Source organism: Grampus griseus (genome assembly GCF_964374135.1).
Source record: "Grampus griseus genome assembly, chromosome: 1".
NCBI lineage: Eukaryota > Metazoa > Chordata > Mammalia > Artiodactyla > Delphinidae > Grampus > Grampus griseus.
This window is the reverse complement of record NC_139017.1, coordinates 77,394,704-77,421,705: the sequence shown is the minus strand read 5'-3', so window position 1 is coordinate 77,421,705 and position 27,002 is coordinate 77,394,704. Positions and strand designations below refer to the sequence as shown.

Sequence of the window (27,002 nt, the reverse complement as noted above, 5' to 3'; positions counted from 1 at the left end):
AGGGGATTTTTTTTTACTCCTCAGATGGGACACGCTTTCCCACTCCCGCGTCCCGGAGCGGGGCGGTCCGTGCGCTCCATACGGACGGGACGGGCAGGTGCGGAGACGAGCCCGCGGCATCTCCGCTGGGCCCCGGCGACTCTGCCCGTCGCTGACCATCGGAGGCCCCGGGCCAGGCGCGCAGCGACCGAGCCGGTGGCACCCCATCGTTGGGTCACCCTGGGTCGCGGGGGCAAAAAACAGAGGCTGCGCCCACTGCGTCCTGCCCCGCGAGGGGGCTTCGCACCGCACGTCTTGTAACTAACTGCGCGCGTGTCCCTGTGAGTAAAAGGGTCGCGGTGCGGGGCTGTGACGTCGCTGAGCAGCCAGGGTGACAGCGTCTTAGCTTTCGGGTCGAGGTTTCCAGGCCTGGATGGGAAGTACTGTATTGTATTCAGGTGCCCTACCTTATTCTGAATTTTAATTGATTCTATTCCATTTTGTACCGATTTTTTTCAGAATTTCTCACTCCGAAGTCTAAATTGGACAAGGAAAGCCGCTGTTAGGCTAAGATTTGAACCTTGACTCCAGGAGATCTCGTCGTTTCATTCCAAGCTCGGCCAGAAGAAGGAGGAAGGCCAAGGATTCCGGTGTCCGAGGAGAGCAGGGATCCCTGACCCACCTCCAGCCAGGCCTTTGGGACACTTGCAGATCTTAAGTCAAGGCTAGACTATAGTGAATATGCCTTGTTTGGTTTGATTTGAGTTGGAAACCACATTCATTTTTTATCATTATCAAATTAAATTAATCTTTTAAATGTCACTTCTAGACATTGAAAACACAATGTGACAAATGAACCTGTGTATGCCTTTTGTGGAACAAGCATATGGATAAGAACTCTCCGAAAAGACCATAAAACACAATAATTTATATATACCCCAGGACTGTGACAAAATTTTTAAAACTGCTTTTCTCAGTTGTGTTATTATTGGCATTGTTGGTAGTTCTTTATTCTTTTGTCTGTATAATGCGGGAAAAAACAAAGGAGACTGTAAAAGATATTGTATTTCTATTACGCCCAGTGTCCTTAAAAACAAAAATACTGGTATTAGAGAAAAGAGATGCAGATGTACGATAGACATTCAATAAAAAGCCTGTAGTTCTGAATTTGAATTGTGAATGTGGATATATGTGAATACATAAATACAAATATGAGTATTTCCTAGCTCTGTCCACTGGAAAGACCTAGAAATAAACCAATTCCAATGAGTATCTTTAGGTTACACAATTTGACTTGAGAATAATGTTTTGCATAAAAAGAAACCAGAGATTCTTAGAGAAATGACTGAGTCCAACTCAGGGGCAGAAAATATTCAGGATGAGACAGAAGAACCTTGTCATACTGATATCAGGAAAGGTCTCAAAGGCTATTAGGATCTTATCAAAAGGATGAAGGAGCCAGCTTAAAGTCACTTTCACTGCTGAAAGAGAGGATAATTGGAGTATCAGTAAAGACTATATTGCCATGAATTGAAATACTTCAATGTGTTTGAAACTTTGAATTCATATTAGCACAGGGGAAAAAAAAAGAAATAAACTAACTGGTGACCACAGAGGATGCTTGGGGAATTGCTCATTAAGCTGCAGTTTTCTTTACAGAGGGTACCACTAAGTAACTAAACAGTATTTAGGGGAAGTTTCTTTTCATAGAAGTGTTCCACTTAAACAATACATGACCACGGAATATCACCCTTTTACTCCACATAACAGTTAATGGATCTAGGCCTTGAAGTCCGAGGGCTGCTAATATTATTAGAAGAGACACACAGGACTTGATGTGCCTCCTGACCAGAGAGCACACACCACTTCTGAGGTAGTCTTGCCAAGATAGCAAATGTGAATCTCATCCGTCTCTGTATCTGCCAGGTCCAAAATAGGGGCCACTAGACACATATGGCTGTTGAACACTTAGAATGTAGCTAGTAGGACTGAGGAAGTGGATTTTAATTATATTTAATTTATAATTCATGTGAATGTAAACTTAAAAGCTGAAGACATGCACAATATTCTTCTATCAAACACAACTTTAAAACTTTGGTAGAATTATATTTCCTTTAATGTGTCGTATTAATTAGCTATGTAGAAGATTATATTTGTATTGTTGTGTGCTTATACTTTTTATTTTTCATTGTGGCTACTAGAAAAATTGTAATTACATATGTGACTTGCATTTTCATTACATTACAGCACTGCTATAGATTCTACCACCAAAAAGAAAGAATGGAGGACAGAAGAAGTGATTAAAGTACAGCCAGTTATACAACTTAGATTGTCAGAATGCTACAGAACAAACAACTCAGTTTCTTCAACAAATGAATGATTAAAAAAAAAAGAAAAAAGGACAGCAAAAGACCAAGAGAGAGCTAGAGCAAGAGTGAGAGAGCAAGAGAGAGAGAGAGGAAGGGAGAAGGAAGGAACAGAGGGAGGAAGGAAGGGAGGGAGGGAGGAAGAAATTGAGGGGAAACATATGTAAAAGACTTAAACACATATCCTACTGATTACAGTTTGTGGATTTTATTTGGATCCCAAGAAAGAATACTAACAAAAACAATAACAGGAAATTTGAACACGATTTTATGATATTAAAGATTTTGAATTAATTTATGAATAATTATAATGCTATGATGATAATACTTTCAAAAAGAGTCCTCATTTAGGGAAACATGCTGAACTAATTACAGATGAAATGTGATGTCTGAGATTTGCTTTGAAGAATATAGGAAAAGGTAAGTGAGTGGATTATAGTAAAACAAGTTCAGCCATAAGTTGGTATTTGTTGATCGTGGCTGACAAAGATGGGGATATTCTGTTATATAATTCTGTCTATTTTGTGTACTATTGAAAATCTGCATTTGAAAAAGAATGATAGGAGAGCACAGGTCTACCTAGGATAATGGCAGCTGAATCTCTCCACATGCATTTCAGAGGGCTAGGGACTAACATAGAGAGTCAAGGACACCACTCAAAACCCTGCCCCAAACAACCAGGGGCCAGAGTGCACTGTGGACTCCAACTGGTTTGTTTTTACCCAGGTCTGGGAGCCACACAGCAGTAGAGGGATCAGCAAAGACTCTGCACATAGAGGAGAGGTCAGAGGGAGGGCATACTCAGGAGGGAACCCTGGTAAAATTACTCACAGAAAGAGTATGTGGATAAACTCAGAGGATGCCTGTGACCTGGTCGACTAAAGCTCTGGTGTCTGGGGAATTGACAGGAAGGGGTTCGACAGTGCAGAGGACCAGAGCATGACAGTCTTGGGGAGGCACAATTACTGGGATCAGGTGTGAGACCAAGCTGAAGGTAACATCCTTTGGATGCTTGTGGTGAAGAAAAAGAATGAAGCAACTGGTAGAAATTAAAGATCCTACTGGAAGAAACAGAATCCCAGAATCAGGAGACACACCATGGCTTTCCCCAAAACCTTACATGTGCTAGAGTAACTACACAAGACAGAGACATCTAGACCTAAGAAATCGACGAAGCCACTCAAAGCACTCATCTGTTCCTACGTAGAATGGCAGTTTCTCATTCAGGTACACCTAGTCATGGTAAAATGAAAATCATACAGCAGACATTTATTCCAAGGTGACAGAAGAAAAAAGAACATAGAGAGTCAAAATTTTCAGCTCATAAAAACGTTCCCTTCAAAATCAATCACACACACACAAAAAAATCAATCACAAAACATAGGAAAAATGTAAAATGGCATCCGTATCGGAATTGTTTCTGAACAAAGCATTTGTAGACACACACACACACACACACACACACACACACACACACATACGTGGGGAAAAGCTCCAAAATTTCACATAAGAAATACACAGCACAAAATAGAAGTAGACAAGAAAGAAGAAATGAGAAATTAGAATTGGCAGAGATTAGAAAAAACTGAAGGAACAGAAAATTCTCTGAAAAAGAGGCTAAATGACAAGGTACATAAGGGATATTTATCTAAAATTATAAGGGACATTGAACTAAAAAATGAAAGTATCAAACAGAAGAGAAATGAATAAAAGATAATGAGAAAGGATCAGAGAGAAAGTCATAGAGACCTGGGAGAAACAGAACTGGAATGGTCAACTCCTATTAGAGCTAAAAGATTTTTTGAAAAAAGAAAAAATTTCCTGTGAAGTTCCAGACCACCCTTTGCCATGAATGTAAAGAAAACAAGTTTATATTCTACATCTCAACAGAACATAAAAACCGAGACCATATTATTTTAAAAATCAATAAATTCATTGTAGACAAGTCCTTCGTATTCAGTCAAGCTGTCCATGTATCAAAGCAATAGAAAACAAGTATTAAATATGCCAAACTTAGGGAGTCCTTACTCCATCATCAGGAATCTTTAAGGATGAACTCCACTCATCAAGAGTTGACTGAGGAAACTGAGTTTTGTACAGCTGGTCATCATTGAATATATGTAATTGTAGATTTAAGCCAGTGTGTCATGGACCCTGCTCTGGGGGCAGCCTGGGCATACCATCGGGCCTCTGCAGGGAGGCTGCTGGCACTCCCAGGGTGGGGCAGCCATCCTGTGCCACTAGGGGGTCTAAAGGGCCCGGTGGGCTCCTCCTCCAGCTCCTACCGCCGGTTCCCTCATTAAAAAAAAAAAAAAGAGGGGGCTTCCCTGGTGGCGCAGTGGTTGAGAGTCCACCTGCCGATGCAGGGGACACGGGTGCGTGCCCCGGTCCGGGAAGATCCCACATGCCACGGAGCGGCTAGGCCCGTGAGCCATGGCCGCTGAGCCGGCGCGTCCGGAGCCTGTGCTCCGCGACGGGAGAGGCCACAGCACAGAGGCCCGCGTACCACAAAAAAAAAAACTCACCCAGTTTTTATTTTATAATAGCATGATTTAGAACTACTCAGTAGACCTACACTATTTCACACCATTCGTTTTCTTCTCTCCATCTACTCCAGCACAGATTTCTTTCCCATTGGCCCTAAGGATTTTTTGGTCTTTCTCTGACACTCTCATATAAATAACTTGCCTTCTCAATTAGATTTGTCTGAAGCAATGATTATATTGGATTCTTGTGTATTTCCCTGGGTCTTCATAAATCTGGCCCAAAGTTTATTCACTACAATGCTCTCCTACATTCCTTGGCCTCAGATTCCAACTGAGTTCATTTCTCAGGATTTTTACTGAACATGTAGAAGGAGTCATTTGAAAACAGGGGAGAGGTCTGAATGCCTATGCACTTCATGCTTTTATGCATATTGAAAACCTGGCCTCTGCATCTCCTTTTGGCTAATGTCCCTTTAGGGCGCCATCTACTGCCCCCACCTACTGCCAGCTCCAGTGAGTCCCTGGAAGCCCCATGCACAGTAGCACAGAACTGCCCACCTGGGGCTGAGGTGACTCCAGGCCAGTCCAGCACTCCCACCTGTGACCCAGGTTCTTACTTAGTTTTTGTAATCAGGGCTCTTTTTCCTGTTTCATTTCTTCTTATTCATGTGCAGGAGTTGAGGGTTAAGGGCTTTCCTAGATAAGGTTCTCCAAAAGCCAACCCACATACAAGAGATTCATCAACACATGATCCTGGTAGAAATAGGCAGTGGAGTTTGGGAGCGGGCAAGGGAGAATAAGGCAAAGAAACCAAGAAAGTGTGTGAGATCAGGCGAAGGACTATGTGTTCAGCGGCCTAAATGATGCTCTTCTGATGAGGAGGACCATGGATCTGGGCTTCCCTGTGGCTAAAAGGGAAGGTCAGAGGGAATATCAGGACAGCAGCTATAGGAACTCAACAGAGTTCAGAGTGCAAACAAGAGATGGAGATGGAAGGGCCTGGCAGGGTGGCAGCCCCCATGGAAAAGAGAGGAAAGACCAGACAAGGTAGCATCAGCTGTTGAGTGAACAAACGAGGAAGAGAAAAAATAGTGGGAGACTGAGCTATAATCTTAGGTAAAGAGTATAAGGAAGAAGTACACATAAGAGCCTCAGATGCGATTACTTCTGTACCCTAAGCTTGAAGGCCAGGGAATTGGCATGCTAGTCTCCACTTGCTGAACAGCAGTTTTCTTGTGATAATCTTCTGTTTCAGGAGACTTAAGGCATTAATCTTGCTACAGACCAGACACTCATGCTTGCTGGCAGCTAAGACCTCACCCTCCAGCTTGGGAGGGTTCTTCATTCCAATGGAAGCATCCAAACCCAGCTCTGAAGATAAAACCACAGGCAACAGGAGCCGTTGTTTTGCATGATCTTACTATGACTTACTCCCCCACCCAGGAGGGACATCAGGTAAGGAAAGTGTCCAGGAACTTTGCCTGAAAGTTTATGGTGAGTGGAAACCAATGGAGACATTTTTGTATTTGCTTTTTGTTGATCTTCCTAACACTACCCAGTACTGGTAAGATTGCCACGGGGCAAACATGTTCCCAAATGCCAAAAGAAAAATTCAAGAAAAATAAAACTGATTTAAAAAAAAAAAAAAAGAAAGAAAAAGTTCCGGGCTTCCCTGGTGGCGCAGTGGTTGAGAGTCCGCCTGCCGATGCAGGGGACACGGGTTCGTGCCCCGGTCCAGGAAGATCCCACATGCCGCGGAGCGGCTGGGCCCGTGAGCCATGGCCACTGAGCCTGCGCATCTGGAGCGGGTGCTCTGCAACAGGAGAGGCCACAGCAGTGAGAGGCCCGCATACCGCAAAAACAAACAAACAAAGAAAGAAAAAAAGAAAATCTGAGCAGAGGTGGATCCCAAGGAGAAGAAAACTGAGGACATGGCCATGGAGATGAGTGAAGATTATGAACTAAATGGAGTGGCATAAAATAGATCAGTACACCTCATGGGTGAGGGTGGCCCTTTATTTTAAAAAGAGGGGAAAAAAGGAAAATAACCTGGATATGAAAACTAAACTGGAGGCTGAGTTGTGTGGCCAGGGTTTACATTGCTACAGAATGTTACTAATACACTGTTACTGAGAGCACCTAGCAGGGGAAAATTGACTTGAGGGTGGATGTTGAAAGGAGAGGAAAATACTGGCCAACCTACCTTTCTGAGGAAGCAAGGGAACACGGGTCCCAGAGAAAGTGGGGATCAAAAAAGTGCTCTACCTCAGAGGAAACAACACATGTGCAATCATTTTGTAAGTGTTAAAGCACCAGAAAGACACAATGGTTAGATGTTATATATTCATAGTTGTTATCAAACCATTTTTACTGATCAGGCTTTCTGGACATCATGTTGCTTAATATTCCCAACAAACATGGAATGGGGATGTAATTTTTCAAGAGTTCAGATGAGGGATGTGAGATCTGAATACCTAAGGAGATAAATAACTTGGCCCAGTGAAACAATCAGGAGTTTGCAAACCCAGGGCCTGAGGCAGAGCTGGTCCTAAATCCCAGGCTCTTGCTCACCTCACTCTGGTACAGCATCACAGATTTCAACCAGACCTACTACAGAGGGAGTGGGAAAGGCCCCATTGCCCCCTCCAACCTCAACCATGAGACAACTTGAGCTTCCTAATCCCCTTTTATTTTTTATCTAGGAAGAGTGGTCCTTGGCTTCCAGAATCGGGGTTGGCAGTAAAGCCCCAGATGGTGGAGGAAAGACCAAGTGTGGCTTTGCTGTGCCCACAATTGAAATGCTGGTCCAGCTGCAGTTGCAGATAATTGGTCATGTGGGTGCTTTTCTGCAGCTGTGCTTGTGAAGTTTGTACCCCTGGGCCTTGGAAACTCAAAGGCCTTTGGTGACAGTCCTCCCAGGTGTCACCTGAAAGGAAAAGAGGGTTCAGTAGGACCAATCCAAGTTTTCCTGAGCTAATCCCTCCCAAAACACCCATTTCTGATGTCCCTGCCTATGAGCGAAACCACCCAATAACCCAGACAATAAAGGCAGACATCACGTACATGAAGGAGATGTCATTTTTATGGCTGTGCCTGGGCATGCTGAGATGGCAGGTGCTAGGCTGCAGCATCCTTGAAATGAAAAATCACCCACTTGAATCTAGAGGGCTTCGGATGGCATATGAGGTCACGCCTATTATTCAGCTATTAGCCTTAGTCCTATAGCCTAGAGAGAAGGCTCTAAACAGGCCTCAAAGCATGGGGGAGAGAGTTGTTGATATCTACCCACAAGAATAAAAGAAAAGGGGAAGAAGTATGGCCTAAAGCCTTCAGGTACCAACAGAAAAAGGAATTGAGAATCTACAGTATATGGACCAAGTTAATAGAATGTTTCACAGTTCTGGAACCTTTCGAACTTCCTTACATTTAACTTTTGTCTACCTTTCCACTCACCCATACATGTGTATATTCTATTACCATATGGGGCGGAGTGGGGACGGATGGTATTAGCAGATAGAAGTAGTGTAGTAGAGGCCTGAATCCCTCATTGGAAGCTTAGGTACAGAAGTGCTGCAGAATCAGAATTTGTGTTCCTTTAGACTGATGATACAGTGCACACTCCTTATGTTACACACCCCTCCAGTGGGGTCTGGAAAGTGCTCCTAATCAAATATTTTGATATTTCTCCTGTGAAATGAACACATATTCTCAGAACGTGGGCTAACCAAAGGTATGAAGTACCCTCCTCCAGTTCAGGTCAGGCTCAGGTGGAGTCATGGCCCACAGGACCTGCTGCACATTGCTGTGGCCCCCCCCACCTCCCCCCATACATCCTCATCCTCAGCGAGGTTTGTTTAACTGTTTCCTTAAAGTGTCTCTCATATATCTGTTACCACTTAGTCTTCCAGAGAGCATCCATGTCGGACTCTCATCAATGATTCATCCAATCTCCTTCTAACTGCTTTCTCTGATTCTGTCCTCTCCACACTACCAAAGGTCACCTGTCTTATTACCCCCAAATCCTGTTTCATCACATGCTCCTCGGCTTGTGGAAATTCATCCTCCCTCCTCTACTACACAGACTCTAAACTCCTCACCTGCCTTTGTAGTCCTCCTGCCTTCTGCCCCTCTTTCTTCTGCAACATCACTTCCCACAACTCCCTTCTACAAATCCTCCTGGACGCGGCTGGCCCCTCCCTGACCCCAGCCCTGCACCAGGAGCCTCTCTGAGCTTCCAGGGCTTTTTCCACAAGCACTTCTCTCAGCCCAGCGTGCCCTTCCTATTTCTTCCAGGCAGAGTTCATTAATCATTAATCATCAATTTTAGGACACTTAATCAGATTTTATGATAATTCACATTGGGCTGAAGGGTAAAACCTCTTAAATTAATAAATCTGGTCGGTGAAAGAACTGTCAAAACCTGGTATCCCCACTCTCCAATGTGATTTTGAATCAATGTCTAGGATTGTTTTTAATTCTCACTGTGTAATTTCATCATGTAATTTTATTTGTCTACCTATGCTTGGAATATTCTTTGCATTTGCAATGGGAAAAGGACAAAACATTTCATCAAACATCGACAGTACTGACCAATATAATTACTGTGTGGGGAAGCCTCCAATACAAGGTCAAGTTGTAATTGAAAAATCTAGTGTCTGTATGGTTTCTACAGGGTTTCTCCTTGTACAGAGAGGATGAGGCAGACCCGACAACCTGTGCCCATGCTGCTGCATCCCAGCTAGCCACACTGTCCTCAGGTTATCATCAGAACCCAGACACAGGTGGATCTGTGTACTAGTTACATGTTCCATTCATTCCTCTCAGCCCATCTGTGGGGAATTTGGCCTTTCCTGGCCCGTTGTGAATGATGGCCTGGCAGGGCTGTGCCATATCACACACATCTCACTTCTGAGACGTGTGTCTGAGAATTTCTTCTCCTCCTCATGGAAACTCAGACCTGGCTGTTGGTGTTTCTGAGATAGAGCGCTGCAGCTTTTTAAGGGCACCAGCACAGCCAAACTCAAGGCCTCCCTGGACCCTGAGTGAGAGCAGATAATTCTGGGGGCAGGAGGCGCTGAGAGACACGGACCTCTCACCCCCTGCTGATTTTCCACGGAGAGGCTCGTGGAGCTGTGGCTTCGCCTGGAGGGGCTGGATGAGCAGCCGGCTCTGCTCATGGAACAAAGTGCACTGATGGACTAGGAGCTGGCAGATCTGAGCGAGGGACCACAGGAGTTCTCTGCGCCAGTCTGGCAACTTTGTGTTTAAGATTCAGATAGTTTCAAATCATTTGGTTCAGGGCAAAAAGAAAAACGTGAGCAACATCCTCTCTTAGTCGCTGACGGGTCCGACTGCTGAGAGGAGCGGACAGAGCCTGAGCCAGGGAGTCAGGCCAAGGACAGGCCAGTGTCCCACAGCCCAGTGGCCGGGAGCCTTGGGCAAGTGAAGGGACCTTGCTGAGCCTCAGTGCCCTCGGCTCTACCATGAGATAACACACCTACCTGAGAGTGTCCCCCGAGGACTGAATGGGTTATGGCTCACATGGAGTTTGCTTAGTAAGGTGCATGGTATACAACAGGTGCACAATAACTACGTGTTCCATTTCTGGTTTGTGAACTACTATAATCCTGAGAAAGCCTTTGCTTCTCTGTACCTCAGGAGGAACGGGAAACAGGAAAGAGGATGGTCCCACTGTGAAAAGGCACACACTGAACAAGAACCATTTTTCATGGCCAATTTAATTATAAAAGAAAACAGATATAGTCCAATACACAATGGGGTTTCTTCTACTTTTTCAAGATGATTTTATGAGTAAAGCTTCTAACAATCCAAATGCTTCTCATAGAAGAAAAGTCAAAAACATAGCCCGAGAAGTAACGCAAACCAGGTTTTAATCTACACGCCCTATGAACTGCTGCCCAAGGGGAACTTGCTCATAAATTAGGTCAATAACCCCATCAGGTGTACAGGTTGTGGATAGCTCCCATGAGATTATACCACTGAGACTACACACACGATTGAAACTATAACCCACACGTGGCAGGCTCATTGTTGCTACACAAAGGAGGAGAACCATGGCTATTTCTGAAGGATGGGACACCAGAGACAGATCTTTGGCTTCCTGGAAATCACAGGGCATGGACAGGATTTTATGTTCAGGATCTGATATGTAAATGCTTCAGAGGGAGGTAGGCAGCCCAGGGAAAAAGCCTGGAGCTGGTGAACAATATAACAGACACTGCAAATATGGAGCAGACTGAAAACGTGTGGAAAGCCAGAGACTTTGTAAGAAACTCTTCAATAAATAAAATTAGCAACATAATTTCATGAGTATGAGGATCCTTATCTTGAAAAAAAGAGGTCTGTTACACAAATTCCTGCAGGTGAGACGGTGGCAGCCGAGATCCTGCCCTTACCCCTCCACTTCCCCTCTCTAGCCTGACTTGATACCGAATGCCTGCACTGGTGAGGGGGGTCCAGGTGAAGAGGTCAGCCTGGGACAAGAAGAATGAAAAGGCACATGATGGATGCCTTTAAAAAATTAAATCCAAGAACGTAATTCAAATCAACATCAGTCTGAGGACCTGTTTACAGGGATGCCGCTCATAGCCTGTACTGGTTGTTGGATACAAAGAATACAGATGCTACCTCGTGACCTACTAGGATCTTAATGTTCTTTATAACGGGAGTACTCACCATTTACGTCTAGAACTGTGGAGACCTCCCTTTTATCCGATTGGAATGAGGCACTTGTGTAAGGAGTACAGGAGTCTGACAGACGATGGCCGATAGAACCAGCCAAATCACATTCATCCAGTGAGTCCTGCTGGACTTCATTCTCTTCTAACGCCAGCAGCTCCAGACTGAGCTTTGTGGGGTCGGGAGGACTGATGATTAAACAGCAAATATTCGTGAACACGGAGTCCTGGCAGGTTTTGATGGGAGGGTTAAGGGACCGGTCATGTTATGGGTTTGGTGTGCGTTGTGTTGGAGGGTTTCAACCGAGGAGGTCAATAGATGAATCTGGACCAGCCATCTCGGTCCTTGTAATATTAAGCCAAGAATTGCAGACGAACACTTCGGGTGTAAGTTCAAAGCAAAGTTTCCTTAAAGCATAGACACACTCTCGGAGAGAGCGCAGACTGGCTTCTGCGAAGTGAAACCAGCCCAGCTATAGGGGCGCGGGGTGTTTATAAGCGCTTTGAACCTAAGGGTAGGAGTTGGGTTAAGATCCAGGGACAAGGTCTCGTCACGTGAGTGACGGGTTATATTGCGCATGCTTTTACCCATAATTCCATGTTTTTACCCAAATTCGCTAAGAAAAGCCCATGGCGGGGAGGGGGGGATTGAAACCACATGTAAATTCTATTATAATGATGACATAATGAAGTTGGGATTATCTCCGGTTATCGCTTGGCTCAAACTGCGCCTGCGTGCCTCGGGGAATTCCCCTTCGGCCAGGTGCTTCCTGCTGCTTCAGGACGTGCTGACCGCAACCTGTCCCTCAGCCCCTCCTTGTTTGGCTCACATATCCTGAGTCTCCACCTCTGCCTTCCCCTGCTGCTCATCTGTAGCTAGCTGCCTAACAGTCACAGAAAAGAAATGGGAAGTCCCCATAAAGGGAGGTGTAAAAATCCTTTCCTATCTGGGGCCGGCGGGTGCTTGCAAAGGGAAAGGGAGAGAGAGGGAGGGGGAGAAAGTGAGCATGACGTGCTCTGAGCACTGATCAGAAACGAGCCCAGGAAGAAGGACACTGAACTACCCCAGGACACAGCAGTCACATCACACACGCCTTCAGAAACCATAAAGGCAGCTTCAACTATAGCATAAGTTTTTGGTGAAATTTACATGTAGCAGCCAAGTGAATAGGCTCTGGCAGCATAATGGGCTCCTAGAAGTCCTGTGTCTTCAAGGCCAATTTCTCTAATACTGAGATGTGACACGAATTTTTTTCTCGTTCCTTTCCTTGCCATCAAATACCTGCCAGTGTGGTAAGGCCAAACAGACAGAGGCAGATATGCATCTCATGCTGGTTTTAATACAAAGGAGAGAACAGGAGACTGCAAGAAATCGGGTGGCTGATTAGTACCCCTGCATCAACTGACTGTAGGTTACTATAATTGAGAGGGATTCATAAAGGGGCCTATACAAGTACTGCAGTGAAAGCAGACAACATTATTAAAAGGGACACTTTGTGGTTGTCAGAATGGAAGAAATAGGCATATTCAGCACTTTCAGATTTCCCTGCACCTGAGATGACCAGATGTCACCACTGAATCAAGACCCATGTTTCTTCATAGTTACCTAGAACAGATAAGGTCTTGGTCTTCCTCTTCCTCAAGAACAGTAAAATTTCCTACAGATAAATTCAGACAGGGAACAAAAAATTTCACAATTTGGATGGAAACGCAAAAGACCCGAATAGCCAAAGCAATCTTGAGAACGAAAAACGGAGCTGGAGGAATCAGGCTCCCTGAATTCAGACTATACTACAAAGCTACAGTAATCAAGACAGTATGGTACTGGCACAAAAACAGAAAGATAGATCAATGGAACAGGATAGAAAGCCCAGAGATAAACCCACGCATATATGGTCACCTTATCTTTGATAAAGGAGGCAGGACTGTACAGTGGAGAAAGGACAGCCTCTTCAATAAGTGGTGCTGGGATAACTGGACAGGTACATGTAAAAGTATGAGATTAGAACACTCCCTAACACCATATACAAAAATAATCTCAACATGTATTAAAGACCTAAATGTAAGGCCAGAAACTATCAAACTCTTAGAGGAAAACATAGGCAGAACACTCTATGACATAAATCACAGCAAGATCCTTTTTGACCCACCTCCTAGAGAAATGGAAAGAAAAACAAAAATAAACAAATGGGACCTAATGAAACTACAAACCTTTTGCACAGCAAAGGAAACCATAAACAAGACCAAAAGACAACCCTCAGATGGGAGAAAATATTTGCAAATGAAGCAACTGACAAAAGATTAATCTCCAAAATTTATAAGCAGCTCATGCAGCTCAATAACAAAAAACAAACAACCCAATCCAAAAATGGGCAGAAGACCTAAATAGACATTTCTCCAAAGAAGATATACAGATTGCCAACAAACACATGAAAGAATGCTCAACTTCATTAATCATTAGAGAAATGCAAATCAAAACTACAATGAGATATCATCTCACACCTGTTAGAATGGCCATCATGAAAAAATCTAGAAACAATAAATGCTGGAGAGGGTGTGGAGAAAAGGGAACACTTTTGCACTGCTGGTGGGAATGTGAATTGATACAGCCACTATGGAGAACAGTATGGAGGTTCCTTAAACAACTAAAAATAGAATTACCATATGACCCAGCAATCCCACTACTGGGCATATACCCTGAGAAAACCATAATTCAGAAAGAGTCATGTACCAAAATGTTCATTGCAGCTCTATTTACAATAGCCAGGAGATGGAAACAACCTAAGTGTCCATCATCGGATGAATGGATAAAGAAGATGTGGCACATGTATACGATGGAATATTACTCAGCTGTAAAAAGAAACGAAATTGAGTTATTTGTAGTGAGGTGGATGGACCTAGAGTCTGTCATACAGAGTGAAATAAGTCAGAAAGAGAAAGACAAATACCGTATGCTAACACATATATATGGCATATAAGAAAAAAAAATGTCATGAAGAACCTAGGGGTAAGACAGGAATAAAGACACAGACCTACTAGAGAATGGACTTGAGGATATGAGGAGGGGGAAGGGTAAGCTGTGACAAAGCGAGAGAGAGGCATGGACATATATACACTACCAAACGTAAAATAGATAGCTAGTGGGAAGCAGCCGCATAGCACAGGGAGATCAGCTCGGTGCTTTGTGACCGCCTGGAGGGGTGGGATAGGGAGGGTGGGAGGGAGGGAGACGCAAGAGGGAAGAGATATGGGAACATATGTATATGTATAACTGATTCACTTTGTTATAAAGCAGAAACTAACACACCATTGTAAAGCAATTATACTCCAATAAAAATGTAAAAAAAAAAAAATTCAGACCGGGCCAGAAACACTAAGCAGATCATCCTGTGTACGATAATAATCCAGTATCCAATACTACCATGGGGACAAAAACATCACCAGTGGGACGATAGGATATTTTAAGAAGAATATTACAGGAGGCCTCAGGTTGTGTCTTATGTACCTGCCTTGGTTTGCTTTCCTGAGCCATCAGCCAAGATCTCCCTGACCTGGTAGATCGTCACCACAGTATCCTCTTCCAAGTCTGAGTAAAAAGTTAAACACATCTTTTCCCCACAGATTCTGGGGAATAGCTCACCTGCATCCCAACAGAATAGTGTAATATTCAGGCTTTTATCATCATACACTGGCTGGTTTAGCAGAATGATGGATGGAATCTACAAAACCTTGAATCAAAATGAATGTTTGGGCTTCCCAGGGTGGCGCAGTGGTTGAGAGTCCGCCTGCCGATGCAGGGGACACGGGTTCGTGCCCCGGTCCAGGAAGATCCTACATGCCACGGAGCGGCTGGGCCCGTGAGCCATGGCCGCTGAGCCTGCGCGTCCGGAGCCTGTGGTCGCTGAGTCTGCGCGTCCAGAGCCTGTGCTCCGCAACGGGAGAGGCCACAACAGTGAGAGGCCCGCATACCGCAAAAAAAAATAAAAATAAAAAAAATAAAAGAATGTTTGTTGCTACACTGAATCTTTGGCCATTCACGGGGTAGGGAAATGCCAGGGCTCTGCCTTGGTTCATGGAAACATACAAACAAGGTGATGGTAGAGGTCTTCGTGTCCTGGTGTTCAGATGACTGCTTCACTAAGACAGCCAACTTAGAGGAGACAGACACTGGGGATGACAGAAGTGACACCAGTGAAACAACAAATCCAAAGATGGAATTAAGGCTGTCAACGTCTCTGGAAAGGCACAGAAATTCAAGGGACATTTTTTGGGTATGAAAATGGGAGGCTTGTATGTAAGAAGAGACATTTCATGGGAATCAGGAAAAAAGACAGTCATCCCTGTGCACTTGCACACCTGCAAGTGAGTGAGTTTGTCACACCTGCCTTGGATCCATTATCTAACTTGGCGCCTGACCCATAGGCTTGGCCTGGATGAAGAACAGAGCACAGCTCCCTGACCCCCCTGATGTCTGTGCTTAAAATTCTGTCATAGAGCCTGATTCAAATCACTGTGTCTACAGAGCCTGTACACAGGGATGACACATCTCAGCACTGCCTGAGGCGTGGGATACAAAGAATACAGAGTCTACCTGGGAGTCCAGTTGGAGTTTTATCACATTGATAAAGAATACTCAGTGGTTACATCCCAAGCATAAGAGACATCCACTTCCTCAAATGAGAAGAAGGCAGCACTTGTATAAGGCCAGAAGGAGTCTGACAGACCAGGAAGAATTGAGTAAATCAAACAGTATTCATCCAGTGAGTCCCGTGGGACACCATTCTCTACCATCTGTGGCAGCTCCCTGCTGAGCCTGGTGGGGAGGCAGGACTGAAGATTAACCCAAGAGGGATCAGCAATCGTAGAGTCCTACCTGGTTCTGATGGCGTGTTTAAGGGAGTGGTGAAGCAAGCCAAGGGCCTGATCCTTTAAAGAGGGAAAAACTCCCTTTTGTGTGTGGGACAGAGTGTGTTTTTTCACAGGGGCAGGAGATAGAAAGGACACTAGGTGCTCAGTGCTCTGGCCAAATAACAAGCTGATGAAGAAAGAGACTGAATTATCTCTGGATGGTACAGTCATGACTCACAACATATAGAGTCACGTACCAGTGGCTTTCACCCTTTCATTTACGTTGCATTGAGTGTCACATGGAACGGGCAAGTGCATACAGCTTTTGGGACATTCTGGTATCCCAGAAATCTCATGCCATCGAGGCCTCTCTAAATACTGTGGCATGGTATAATAATATTATGGTCTATTTACATTTCTTGCTATGACATACATGCCAACATGCTAACGCCAAACAGGCAGAAAACAGATATGCATCTCACTCCATAAACCACACTGGAGATAACGAGTGAGTGCCAAAAAATTACTCTGACTTAGTTTACCTGGGTCAACTGGCTTGGGTTATAAACTTGAAAAGTTAATAAGAAATGGGAAACAATATAAGTACCACAATGAAAGCAGAAAACATTACAAAAAATGATAATTCGTGGTTGGGAAAATTGATGATACAATATATTCAGCACTTTCTGCTTTTCCCTGGACCAGAGACCTGCAGATGTCATCACTGTATTAACGGCCCACAAATATTCAAAATTACCTTGTGGCAATAGCTACTGGTCCTTGAAGGTCATTGTGATCAGTTTGGTTTTCTACAAATAAATTAACAGGACAGTTACATCAGGCAAAACCCCTTCACAAATGCCCAATCCTGTGCCAGTCTTCACAGTGTGATAACAGGCTATTGTGAGAGAAATAGCCCAGGAGGCCCCAAAGAGAGCCTCATAAGAAGGCACTGGGTTTCCTTCTTGAGCCACTGGACAAATTTCCTTGATATGACAGGTCATCCTCAGAGTATCCTATGTCCCGAGTCTGTGCAAATGGCTAAACAAATCCTTTTCCCCACAGATCCTGGGGAAATACCCAGCTGCCATCCTAGAGCGTTGCTGTAATAGTCAGGCTTTTCTATCTGAAATGCTGTTTGTTAATGGGTTAGATGAATTATACATTGAGATTAGATGGGAGTGGAATCTACACACCATCAAGTCAAAAGAATATTCAGGGACTTCCCTGGTGGCACAGTGGTTAAGAATCTGCCTGCCAATGCAGGGGACACGGGTTCGAGCCCTGGTCCGGGAAGATCCCACATGCCACGGAGCAGCTAAGCCTGTGCGCCACAACTACTGAGCCTGCACTCTAGAGCCCGCAAGCCACAACTACTGAGCCCTCATGCCAGAACTACTGAAGCCCGTGCACCTAGAGCCCATGCTCTGCAACAAGAGAAGCCACCGCAGTGAGAAGCCTGCACACCACAACGAAGAGTAGCCCCTGCTCACCGTGACTAGAGAAAACCCGCACGCAGCAACAAAGGTACAACACAGCCAATAAATAAATAAATAAATTTATAAAAGCAAAAAAAAAAAAAAGAATCTTCAAAGCTACAAAGAAACAATGGCCATTCATCAGCTTGGGAAGTTCCAGGGCCCTGCCTTGCTTCAGAGAAATGTACCAAGTGTGACAGTGGGGCTTATATTTTGGTTTCAGAAGACTCTGGACAAGATAACACAAATGAAAGGAGGTAGACTGTGGGTTAACAGAAGTGAATCAATGTAGTGACATCTCCAAAGACAGAAACAAGACTGCCATCAGACTCAGACACGTAAGGGAACTCAGGGACATTGCTCAGGAATGAAAATTAGAGAATTTCATGTGATATAAGACATTCATTCAAAATTAGGAGGCCTCAAAGTTACTTCCTGTTCCACAATGTACATGTGAGTCTGGCAGGACTGCCTTCGTTCCAGTGATTTGCCACAGGGACAAACAAGACTAGGAACTGAGAAAAGTTCACTAACTTGTAGAATGTCTTATTTTAAATGCAATTGTATAGTCTGGTTCAAACCAGGCTTCAATATGTAAGCATACAGTCTATCTAAGCAGATTAATTCTCTGAGTATACTAACAAAGATAATGGAGATTACCTGGGAGACCAGTTGAAATTTCATCCTCTTTAGCATGGGAGCAACCACAGGCTCCATCCAGAGCAGACCCCACTTTCTCCTCATCAAATGCAAATTTTTCATCACTGTAAGGCTGGTAGCAGTTAGAACCTTCCTGGGGAGTTGAAGGAGCCAAAACACATTCATCTTGGGATTCCTGGAGCACTTCCTTCTTTCCAACATCCTGTAGGTTCACGCTGTGTCAGGTGGCAAAGGGAAGACAGAAGATTAAACTAAGAGGAGCAGACAGCATGCTGTCCTAGCTGGTGTTGATGGGAGGCATAGGGAGTGGACACAGAAAGCAAAGGGGAAGTCCTCTTAAAGAAGGAAATAATTATGCTCCTATATGTGAAGTGGAGTGTGGCTTCCATGGGTTGGGAGAGGGAGAGAGCAGCAGATGCTCTGGCCACACAATCAGCTGTTGAAGGAGGAGACTGAACTCTCCCTGCATGCTGTAGTCATGAGCCCCAGCACACACAGACTAAGATAGTGGTTCCAACTTGTTTGCTATATTGTGTTGATCTGTATATGCAGTGCCCAAGTGAATACAGCTTTTGAGGAATTATAGACTCTAGATATTCTGCCTTCAGGAACTATTTTCTCAATATTTTGTTATAATATGAATTTCTTCTAGTTTCTTCACTTGCTAACAAATATTTACCAACATGCTGATGCCAAACAGGCACAAGGCGATATGAATCTCACCTGCTGTTAACCACACAGGAGAGAACACTTGATTACAGGAACTGCCAAGTTTGGCTATTTCACCAGGGTCAACTCACTGTACGTTACTATACTTGAAGGATTAATAAATTGAAACCCACACAACTACCGCAATGAAAATAGACAACGTTGTGAAAAGGGATATTTGACTGTTGACTGAATGGATGAAAGAGTTACATTTAGTAATTCTGTTTTTCCCTGGATTTGAGGTCTCCTGTTGTCACCACTGACATTCACAGCCCACAAATCTTCAGAATTACCTGGGGGATACTGGCTCTTGTCCATCCACTTGCTTATGATCATTTTGATTGTCTAGCAAGAAATTCAGAGACAGTGGGTCACAATAAGCAAATCACGTCTCACACATACCTACTCAGTGAACACACCACAAGGACATGAATATTCTCAGTGCAAGAACATAATACATTAGCAGAGACATTCCAGGACACTTAAGTCTTAGAATTAGACTGGACCCCAGACCCATCAGGGAAATTCTCTTATTGATCTGGTAGAGTGCTCTCCCAACATCCTTTGTTCTGAGCCTGTATAAATAGTTAATGATATATTTTCCCCAGTGATCCTAGAAAATGAGCTGAGTTATTTTCTAGAATTCTTTCTACAATATTGGTTAGTCCCATCAGATTATGTGGTTGCTGATGGTTTAGAGGAATTTATACTTGAGACTAGAGTGATGGATGAATTGTATAAACCCTCAAACCAAAAAAGAATCTTTGGTGCGACACAGAAACCATCCCCATTCAAAGCTGAGGGACTGCCAGAGCCCAGCCTTGCTTCATGGAAACATCCAAACAAGGCAATGGTACAGCTGTGTCTGTCCTGGTTTTCAGATGACTGCTTAGCTAACAGTTAGAAGCCAACATAGAGAAGATGGAGACTGGGACTGAGAGCAGTGAAACCAGGGAAACAACCTCTCCTGATGTATATGCAAGTCTGCCGTTTTGTCTGGATAGGGATAGGAAGGCCAGGGACATTGTACAAAAAAACAAAAATTAGGTCATTGCAGGTGACAAGACACATTTGATCCAAACTAGGTCTGACAAACACCTCCTGTAGATTTCCACCCAAGGTGGATGAGAGTTTGTCACACCTGATTTGAGTCCAAATGCCTGACACTGGTGTCAGGGTGACAAAGGCATGACTGGGGCCTAGAAAGGGATAAAGGCTCCCTGAGCCACCTGATGTCTGTGTTTTATAATAGATCCTTTTCCCTGATTTAAGCAAGATGTATCTATAGGGACTATCTTCAGAGATGACCTTCCTCAGTCTACACAGGTGTGGGGAACAAATATGGAGGCTACTTGGGAGATCAGTTGGAATTTCATCCTCTTCAGCATGGGAGCAACCACAGGCTCCATCCGGAGCAGGGTCCACTTCTGATTCATCAAATGCAAATTTGCCATCACTGTAAGGCTGGTTGCAGTCAGAACTTCCTTGGAGAATTGAAGGAGTCAAAACACATTCATCCTGGGATTCCTGAGGCACTTCCTTCTTTTCAACCTCCTGCAGCTCCACGCTGTGCCAGGTGGGAGAGGGATGACAGAAAATTAAACAAAGAGGATCCGACCCCAAGCTGCCCTGCCTGGTTTTGATGGGAGGCATCGGGAGTGTCAGAGAAACCAAAAGGGCAGTCCCCTTAAAGAGGGAAGGAACTATCCTCCCGTACATGAGGTGGAGTGTGGCTGCCATGGGGCAGGAGAGGGAGACCAGCAGGTGCTCCGTGCACTGGCCACACAACGTCTGATGAGGAGTGAGACTCAACCATCCCAGTATGGTACCTTCAGGAACACGAAACACAAAAGAACTTCCATACCAGATGCTACCCCCGTGGTCCTAAGTCATGTTCAATTTAAGATAAAGTAGTCAAGTGAATACAGCTATTAAGGCATTATAGACTCCCAGAGATATTATGCCTTCTTTTTAGGAATAGAAAGGCCTCCAAGGCCTCTTTCTCTTACTACTGTCACATGACAACCAATTTTTTTTCTAGATAGTTGTCCTGATGCTTAATTTTTCTGGTTACTTCTCTACTAATTCCTTTGCTAGGTACCTTCCTCCCAAGGACCTAAAACAACTGTGTAGGAGTAGATATTTATCTCACCTTGGAGTTCCTTTAGGAGAGAATAGATATTCTCTGTGTGTGCAGGAAATCCTAAGCGTGGTGCATTCACCTTGGGTCGTACATACAAGTAGCACGGAGACAACAGACGACCAAGTTAACACGGCCATTTCCATGTGGGTTGAGTGAAGTAAATCAATACAATCTGCAGTTCTGCTTCTCCTTGCGTCTGGCATCTGTGACTCTCTTGACCTCACTGTGCTTTCTGTGACCCTGTCCATAATTTACCTACCCATTACCAGCTCCTGCTAGTTCACTGTTACCTAGATGTGAGTATCTCTTGTGCTTGTTCATCTTCCTCATCTTCACGAATTTCTGCAAATTCAGAAATATCCAAGAAGTCAGCTTCTTGCCACTTCACTCACTACCAACACAGCAACTCACATGGTCATAGACTCATAAATACCTAGGTATGAATTAGTACTGTATGGAAGTTCTAATGCATTGTCTTTAAACAATTGCCCTAGCATGGATTTCCGATCCATCAGGCAGTCTGACTCTAAACCAGAGGATCATCATCATGACACCTTCTGCCTGGAATTGGACAAACATTTAAAGTGTCCTTTCTCCCTTATATCACTGCATACTTGTCCACCTTCCATCTTGGCTTCTACAGCTGGATCATCCATCCTGCCACAAATTCTGCCAAAGACACAGGCTCTGTAAATCTTCACAGCTCTCACAAGATCCCCTCCTTTCTCTAAGGAGAAAAACCATGTCCCACATCCCTCCACCTGGGAACATCCTGGGCTCTTCCAGGTGGCTTCTGCTGGTTATCAAGGGAAAGTCTCTCTATGGAAAGTGGTCCAGTCTAAACAACTTTCCCAACACCAAGTCTGACCACATCAAGTACCTTATCTGGCACCACACAGTGAAGGGCTTTCTTTTTTCTGCAGTGCATTCGTAAATATTTCCCCATTTCATCACTACAGCTACCATCAACAGATTAGTTGATCCATTTTACAGAAGAGGAAACAGATACTGGGATAGGGAAAAATCAATCACTCACTCACTGTTACTAAAGACAGCCGCCCTCAGGCTGGACCCTGGGAACTTTCATGCTTAGTCCAGAGCTCTTTTCACTCTAACAAGCTGCCTCCTGTTACATCGTCCTTTCTGTGGTTTAACACTGGGCGGATGCTGCCTCCTGCGCCAAAGGCCATGGTCCATCAGGGAGGAATCAGACAGTTGGAATACTATGCCTTCCACCCTGTGCATTTCTCCTCTGTTCTCCCACTCAGCCAGTCCTGCTCCTATCATAGCCCTAAACGGGACATGAAACAGGAAAGCTGATAAAAAACATTCCTAGTGCAGGTGTGGAGTCTCTTGTGAGCAGGGGACCTTGGAGCAGCTCAATGTTATCAGGTACTGTGGCCCCCTTAGCTGGGCTGAGCTTGTGGGCAAGGTGCTCTGCCAGCCTGTGTCCCTCAGTCAGCCGCTCTTAGAAGCCCTGCCCCTGGTGGTTGTCAAGGTCGTTGTGGGTGAGGAGGTCCTTGAGGTGCTGCTGGAGTAGGACAGAGTCATCTTTCACTTCCCGTAATGTCCGCCGTAACTGGGTCAGCTCTCGTGCCTGACTTCGAGTTAGGATATCACATGTCCTAAGGTGGGACAGAAGATACAATTTTAAAATGCAAAGATGACACACTATTAGGGATTTCTGTGAGAACATCCCCAAGGAGTGTGGACAGATACAGCTGGTGTGAATTGGAAAAAAACATGAGAATGACAGGGTCAAGAATGGATGACAAGGTGTAGTCAGTCAGGAGGGGGTTGTGATTTAAAGGTAAATGAGGTATTGATTGCATAACATTGTGAGGGTACCAAATACCACTGAGTTGTTGACTTGAATTTGGTGAATTTCATGATATGTGATTTTAAGTCAATAGTGTTTTTAAAAGCAGAGTAAATGAGGCTCTGAATAACAATTGGAGTCCGTAATTCACCAATTGGTGTTCTGCTGGTTTATAAATATTGTGCCATGTGCCTGCCATGAACATCTCTGCCCTCCTTACTTCACCTCTCAGCTTGCGTGGGCTTCTCTGCCAGCTTCTCTGCTAGCCTCAGCGCCTCAAACAGCAGCTTCTCCCCCAGCACAGATTCAATGATGTCCTTAAATGCTTCATACTCTGAGGAAAGAGAGACGCTGCCTCAGGGGAAAGCTGGACAGGCTGCTGTGGTCACTGCCTTCAAGGGAAGAGGCAGGGTCCATCCCAAGGACAGATGTAACCTCGGTACCAGGCTCTACACAGGGATTTCCACATCTGATTCCTCAGCCTCCCACCTGCATGGCATTTGGTTACTCCCTGTTTTAGAGCTGAGGAAACAGAAGCTCCTGGGCACAGAAAGTAACTAGACAAGATGAACTGGTGTTTGGCAAACTGACACTGAATCCTGGGCCACTTACCAATACTTGCAGCCTCTTAGGTGAAACGCTGAGCAGGGGCATTCCTGGTGATTCCTGTGTGGTTGGGAAGACCCCTAGGACTATAGGACTGATGGTTCCCTTGTGCTGGGATTTCAGTAATGAACAAGTATCTCAAAGGTAAAAAACTCACCTGGATACACTTGTGTGAAAGAGAATACATGAAACCATAAGGACCTGGGAAAAAATGTGCCCAAATACTATGAAAGTTTGTGTTATTAGACATAGTAGAACTTGAACTTACTGTGTTATACTGTGCCAGGGACTATTGTCAGAGCTTTGTCCGAATTTCCTCATTATTCATTACAACTCAAACAGGTAGCCCATGGTTTCAGGGAGGAGCAGACTCATCCTTAAGCTCCCTTTAAGCAGGTACTATCCCCTGCTTCCCCCAGTGTGTAACCACCATGTCACCCCAGTGTAACTAGCACAGGGCTTTGCCAATGGGACCTCAGGGAAACCTGAACTGATGGAGTTCATCAGTCCCAGTCGTTTAGCCAACAGTGATGCAGGATCAGATACAGAACAGAAAAGATTCCAATTGACACAGTTTAGCTTGTTCCTGAGAGAAACAGGCAGTTCAGTGCCTGAACCAAGAATCAATATCTGGGATTTTAACTCTAATCTCACCCTACAACTCACCGCAAACCTGGAAAAGTGGCTCAACTCTTTGTGCCTGAGTCTTCCCATCCTCAGGGAACTGAGGGTAAAAGAGCCACTTCTACCTTTCCTGGATTGTGGTCAGAATGAAATTCAAAATGACAAAGGGAATAGGAGACCAAGTCTGGAGAGTTTTTGTTTCTCAGAAGGAAGACCATGATCATTCATCACGTTGGTGACCATGACCCCTAGGACTTAACTGTATTTCTGCAGCTGGTTGGCCAGGGAGTAGGCAGTAGCTTGGGATACAAGGAATTTCTCTGGGAGGTCTTGGAAGTCCTGCTTCTTCTCTGCCAGCTACAACTGAAGCTCCTGGTTGATTTGCGTGAGTGTAAGTTCTACCCTCGGATCAGATAAAGGGCCAAGAGATACTGCCATGGTGACATGTGGCAGAAAAGGTAGAGCCAGGGACTGGGGAGAAGAAACCCAAACATATGATGGATTAAAAACATGTGAAATCACATAAGTTTAATCAGGACTGAGGGATGACAGAAACTGGAATTCTTAACTTACTGTTGGGAGAAACTTGAGGGTTTGCAACCGCAAAAACAAGGTTCATTATGCCAGCGCTCAGAGCCAAAGGCACCGTCTATAGCTCACACTCAGACAGGAGTGACAGAGGAGGACCCAGCATGTGACGTTACCGTCTGGAGTTGCAATAACAGAACTGGTAGGTGGGGGGGCGGTCATGGAATCTTGGGGGCACCTGCCTTCCAGTTGCCTAGGCCATGCTAATACACAAGGCTGCCTGGGGTCTTGTGAAGGTCACCATTGATAGCAACCAATCCCTCAGCAGTCACTCTTAAGTTGTCTACACATGTCCTGATACCACTTACCTATCTCCTTCCAAAACAAATCTCAGCGGAGTTCTCATTGTTCATTCTTCTGTGTATAAAAAATTCACAGGAGAAATAGTTTGCCAACAGGTCTTAATTTCTGTAGGGCTGTCATGAAGTCACCCCACCTTCTCTTTAAACAGATCTTAAGGCTTTTCCACAAGTAAGAGACCTCAAACTTTTACACTGTCATGAAGTTCTTCGACCCTGCTGGAAGGTCTGGAAGGAGTCAGAGATGTGGCCTGGTGGGGCAGGGCGAAAGGCAGAGAGAGGGCCTCTCCTGCAGTTGAGGAATAACCAGCCAAGGTCCACCGGGCCCAGCGCTGAGCAAAACAGGCACAGTTTGTAGAGGACCTTGGGGCACTGCTTCTGAACGCCCCAGGGGCTCGGGAACCAGCAACAGCACATTTCTCGCCTCATCCTCCGAGGGTCAACTCAGGGGAAATAGGACCTGCTTCCCAGCAATGGAGCATGTGGTCCCCACGCTGGAGCTCCACGGCAGATCGAGAAGCTCAGGACTGAGCAGCGGTGCCCTGCAGGACAGTGTTGGCAGGGGCCCGACGACCTGACCCGGGGCCAGCGCAGCTGGGTCACAGTCAGGCTGGGCGTCGGTCTACACTGCAACACCCGAGTTCTTTGAATCCACGTGGTGAGAGCAGCGACTCCCAGATGCCGCCTCGTGCTTAGCCTAGACCTCCTATTTCTATTCTTTTATGAGCTCCAAGAAGTGTACTGACCTCACTCTAAATATACTGTCCGATTTTGTCATCCTAACTTCTCCCTGGGACTTGGGGGCTACTGGCCACACCAAGCCTGTTGAAAGTCTTGTGTAAATGAACCAGTGACCATTTTTAAGTGACACGTGAGTGGCCCCCAGTTGTGCTAAAGCCTAGTCTGTGTCTTCGCAGTGCTTTCCAAGGTGTGTATGTGTGGATAAATGTATGATATATATTTATACGTGCTGCTACAGCGATACGTTAAAGGCCAACATAACTGGTGGACAGGGTCAGTGAGAGGAAATGAAACAATCTTTTCGGTGGCTATTAAAGCAAAATGTGTGTAAAGAAATAAGTTTTTCTTCCCCTACTTTGTCTCTAATTTCTGCACGAGTCCCTAGGCTGAGTGGGGAAGAATAGGAAAGACAAACTGTCATGAAGAGCTCACCTCACTGTCTAATGCTTGAAGTCTAAGTTTAAAAGAATGATCTACCCTCTTGTCATTTTGTAACAATCCCCTTATCTAAAAATATTAAAGGGCAGTTCTTACATTTAGAGTGCCTCAGAATCAGCTGTGGAGATTACAGAAGCTCCTTCCTGGGCTCCAATCCCCGGAGGTTTCGTTGGTGTGAGGCCCTAGAGTCTGCAGTTTTTCACGTAAACACAGACCACACGTTTCTGATGCGGGTGGGCTGCGGATCCCAGTCGAAAACCTGTTGTTCTATAACACTGATTCAAACCTATAAATAAGCTTGTTTTCCTTTAATTAAGAATCCTTAATTGAAAAGTGGGTAAGTCACACCACAAATGGACATAAAGATCTCAAAGCGTGCCTCGGGAAAAGTCCTTAGTTACGTTCTTTTGCCTTCCAGAATTAAAACCAAGCACTTGCTCCACAATTATTTCCTAGTAACAGTTGAGAAACTAAAACGAACGACAACATGAACAAAAAACTCACGGCCTTCCCCGGCGGTC

General features: G+C 44.8%; 1 protein-coding gene across 1 annotated transcript; it reads right to left on the bottom strand.

Moving 5' to 3' along the window:
* Positions 1-6,005: 6,005 nt before the first annotated feature.
* Positions 6,006-25,165, bottom strand: LOC309826665 (NBPF family member NBPF4-like; the record flags this gene model as incomplete). The annotated part of the gene is given in 13 exon segments (XM_082660957.1): positions 6,006-6,202; positions 7,530-7,757; positions 11,528-11,718; positions 16,163-16,342; positions 17,135-17,186; positions 18,516-18,730; positions 19,517-19,568; positions 20,576-20,790; positions 21,626-21,708; positions 22,763-22,834; positions 22,838-22,991; positions 23,411-23,519; positions 25,120-25,165. Coding segments are annotated over 13 exon segments (1,794 nt in total).
* Between the last annotated feature and the right edge of the window lie 1,837 nt (positions 25,166-27,002).